The sequence below is a fragment of the Crocuta crocuta genome, unplaced genomic scaffold (genome assembly GCF_008692635.1).
Source record: "Crocuta crocuta isolate KB4526 unplaced genomic scaffold, BGI_CrCroc_1.0 scaffold662, whole genome shotgun sequence".
NCBI classification, from domain to species: Eukaryota; Metazoa; Chordata; class Mammalia; order Carnivora; family Hyaenidae; genus Crocuta; species Crocuta crocuta.
The window spans coordinates 99,247-103,167 of record NW_027533282.1 but is presented as its reverse complement, the minus strand read 5'-3'; the positions used below and the strand labels follow the sequence as shown (position 1 = coordinate 103,167).

Sequence of the window (3,921 nt, the reverse complement as noted above, 5' to 3'; positions counted from 1 at the left end):
CTTTTGAAATCTCTCAGAACTAAGCCATAATATGCCTTTTTCTAGAATTATTTGCTTTCTGGAGATCCTGCTTCTTCTTAAACATTTTTCAGTCCCAGATTTCAGATTTGCACAGCACAATTTACATCCTCGGTCACCAAAGACTTTTATGCAGATTCAGGAAAGGCATTGCTCTGATCACAAGTTCTAAGTTCAAGGAGTTCAATAAACATTTGCTCAATGCTTCCTCGGCATTCCTCTGCAAGCTAGGCATTGTGGAATAAAGCACAATCCCCAGCCAAATTAAAATACATTTAAAGGGGAGTGCCTGGGTGGCTCAGTTGGTTGGGCATCCAACTTCGGCTCAGGTCATGATTTCATGGTTCATGGGTTTGAGCCCCGCATCGGGCTCTGTGCTGATAGCTCAGAGCCTGGAGCCTGTTTCAGATTCTGTGTCTCCTTCTCTCTCTGACCCTCCCCTACTTATGCTGTCTCTCTCAGAAATAAATAAAACATAAAAATTTTTAAAAATATATTTGAAGGCATATGATCTGCACTTGATCCTCATACACAATTGTGCAAAATGGTGTATAATACTAATTCCCCTCATATATATGATACAGATTCTGAATGTGCTAATGATTAAATTAAAGATTTATTCATGGAATAACATGTGAAAGAGGTGCCATCTGAAGTGACTTCGTTAACCCACTGAGAATCCAGCACTAGCAGACATACCACCATAAAGCTGAATCATACAGACTACATAATCATATAGACAATCATATAGACCACAGACTTCCCTGTAGAAGTTCCCTTCTTAGACCCTCCAGAAAAGGCTAATAGATCAAATCCCCCAATTCTTTATCTTCTTTCTCATTTCATCTGCAGACCCTTCCTGCTGCACTGGTCCCAGGACACGGAGGTGAGTAGAATTCAGTTCTGTCTCTCTCCAGGAATCCCGTTCTGTATTGCAGGTTGGTGAATCCAAGACTGTAAAGCCATGACAATCTCTTATAATGGCAGCCTCCAAAAAGCGACTTTCTTCCTAACGGGCTTCCAAGGTCTGGAAGATTTCCATGGCTGGATCTCTATACCTTTCTGCTCCATCTACTTGACAGTTATTGTAGGCAACCTTACCATCCTCCACATCATCCGTACTGACGTCACCCTCCATGAACCCATGTACTATTTCTTGGCCATGCTGGCCCTGACAGACTTGGGCCTTTGCCTATCTACACTGCCCACTGTGTTGGGCATCTTCTGCTTTGATGTCAGAGAGATTGCCATTCCCGTCTGCTTCACTCAACTCTTCTTCATCCATACCTTGTCACTGGTAGAGTCTTCAGTTCTGTTGTCCATGTCCGTTGACCGCTATGTGGCCATTTGCAACCCACTGCGTTACTCCACTGTCTTGACACCTGCACGTATTGTCAGGATGGGGCTGAGCTCAATGCTTAGAAGTGCCCTGCTCATCCTGCCCCTGCCATTCCTCCTTAAGCGCTTCCAATACTGCCGCTCCCATGTGCTGGCCCATGCCTATTGTCTGCACCTAGAGATCATGAAGCTGGCCTGCTCTAGCATCATTGTCAATCACATATATGGGCTCTTTGTTGTGGCCTGCACTGTTGGTGTGGATTCACTGCTCATCTTCCTCTCCTATACCCTCATCCTCCGCACTGTGCTAAGCATTGCCTCCCGCCAGGAGCGACTTCGGGCCCTCAACACCTGCGTCTCCCACATCTGTGCTGTGCTACTCTTCTATATCCCCATGATTGGCTTGTCTCTTGTGCACCGCTTTGGTGAACATCTGCCCCGTATTGTCCACCTCCTCATGTCTTACGTGTATCTGCTGGTCCCACCTCTCATGAACCCCATTGTCTACAGTATCAAGACCAAGCAAATCCGTACCCGCATTGCTAAGAAGCTTGAGACTGTAAAATCTCTTAGGTGTTTTCAATAGGATTGGGTTAGGATAAAGGAAGGGAGCTCTGGGGGCATGAAGCCTATTGACATTTTTGGTTTCCAGGGGATCCATGGCCGATTACCTCCTTAAGCAGCTTCTAGAAACATTCTGGTGATTCCAGCTGGTACCCCAGCTGACTCTCCAGAAAGCCAACAGTAACCCCCATAGGCATTCTTGAGAATGTCATCAGTCTTCTAGCAAGTAGTTCTCCACCAACCAGACTCATCCTAACTGGGGACCAGCTTTGGCCCAGAACAATCTAGTGAACTCTGTCATTCAGTGAGCTTCACTCACATTCTCTCCAACATCCAAATGCCAGCCTTGGGAAGGATTCTTCCCCTGAAAACATGTTTCCTTCTTGGAAACTCTGCCTCAGCCATAGAGAATCCTCTATGGTTCTTTCTTTCTTCTTAGTTGATTTCTTGTTACTACAATCTCTTGTTAATAAATGTTTATATTAAACTTTTCTGTTAAAATTATTGTGTGGTTTCTTTCTTCTTACTGGACCCTAACTAACACACCACTCAAAATACATTCTTTGTTTTATCGTACCTGCCCCACATTTTGATCTAGTACCTTAAAGGAACCAGTTAGCATCTAGAAACTGTGACTTGCCAAATGAGTCATATTTCTGTATGAAATTCATACTCTCTGAATTTCAGATTCATCTCATCCATCAGCCACCTGAAGTTGAAGATTTTCTGCGAAGTCTTCAGAGGCTTCGCACCACCCATGCACTATCATCTATTGAAGAGTTCTTATAAAACTAAGCCTTAGAAGGCAACAGGAAAGCAACTTAAAACCAAAGTCGATTAAAAAAAATAGCATTTGTGTTGATGCCTGGATGTATGTCCAAGATTCTGTGAAAGGACATAGGAAAGTTAGGGATTTGGGAGCATTCTCTAATACATATACATTTTAAATTTCAAAGTAAATAAAACACCCTGTATTTCCTCCCCACCTCCAGATTTCTTACTGATGAGCTGGGAAGTAACAATAAAAAATAATAGTGATATTGTGGCAATAACACCTAATAATTATTGAACATTTACTATATACTGCAGAATGTCTCAAAGCACTTACATACAATCTCCAATTTGACTCTCCTTTGGAAATTAAGATGACAGTCAAAATTTTAAAATAAGATTTTTGTCAATTTTAAAAACTTACTGCAGGAAGTTATCCTCCAGGTAGCAGCTAGCTGACTGCTATATCCTGATTATTTGATTATCGATATATCAAAATTATGAGTTTTCTTCTATACAGAACTGTAACCTAGGATCCATCCCAAGAACTGCCTTCTGTTTATTTATGAAGAACGGCCTCCCAAACACTTCAGTAGGGTAGAAAAGACTTCAATAGTACTGAAAAAGGTATGCCTGCTTCAAGAATGTTAATTGAAAAGCATCTTTATATGACACATTTTTAAATGGTCATGATGTTTATCTACTTACTACAATACTGAATATCAATCATTTTGTTAAAATTTTAATTTCTCCAACTATTTTTATTTAGTGCTATCTTACCGTTCAAGATAGCCAGTTTCTTCTTCAATTCTCATATAATTCTTTTAGATAGGAGGTTCAATGAGATAAGGTACTGTAGCCAATATCACATGTAATAAATGGAAAGACTCAAACCACATTCAGGTCTGTCAGATCTCAAAACCTAAACTGTTGGCATTGTGCTATTGAGACTTCCTGAACTCTAGTTTTCCCACATACACTAACACTTTAGATTAATGCCTCAGTGGAGACAAAGAAAAAAAAAAAAGGGATCTAAAACAGCATGGGATGTTCCTGGGAAATATACATTTTAGGTATTAGGTGACTATAGATGGCCATCAACTTCACTCAGACAACTAAGGTATGCAGGGAGGAAATGTTACTTGTTTTATTTCTAAATCATCTGTCTCATTATTTACCAACTAATTATCATGTGGAAATGCAATAACAACTTAAAAACCATACCAAAAT

The 3,921-nt window shown here is 40.8% G+C and overlaps 1 protein-coding gene across 1 annotated transcript; it reads left to right on the top strand.

Moving 5' to 3' along the window:
• The first annotated feature begins 982 nt into the window (after positions 1 to 982).
• On the top strand, positions 983 to 1,942 carry OR51G1 (olfactory receptor family 51 subfamily G member 1). The gene has a single exon (XM_077748117.1). The coding sequence runs from the start codon at positions 983 to 985 to the stop codon at positions 1,940 to 1,942; it is 960 nt and encodes a 319-aa protein (XP_077604243.1).
• The last annotated feature ends 1,979 nt before the right edge of the window (positions 1,943 to 3,921 follow it).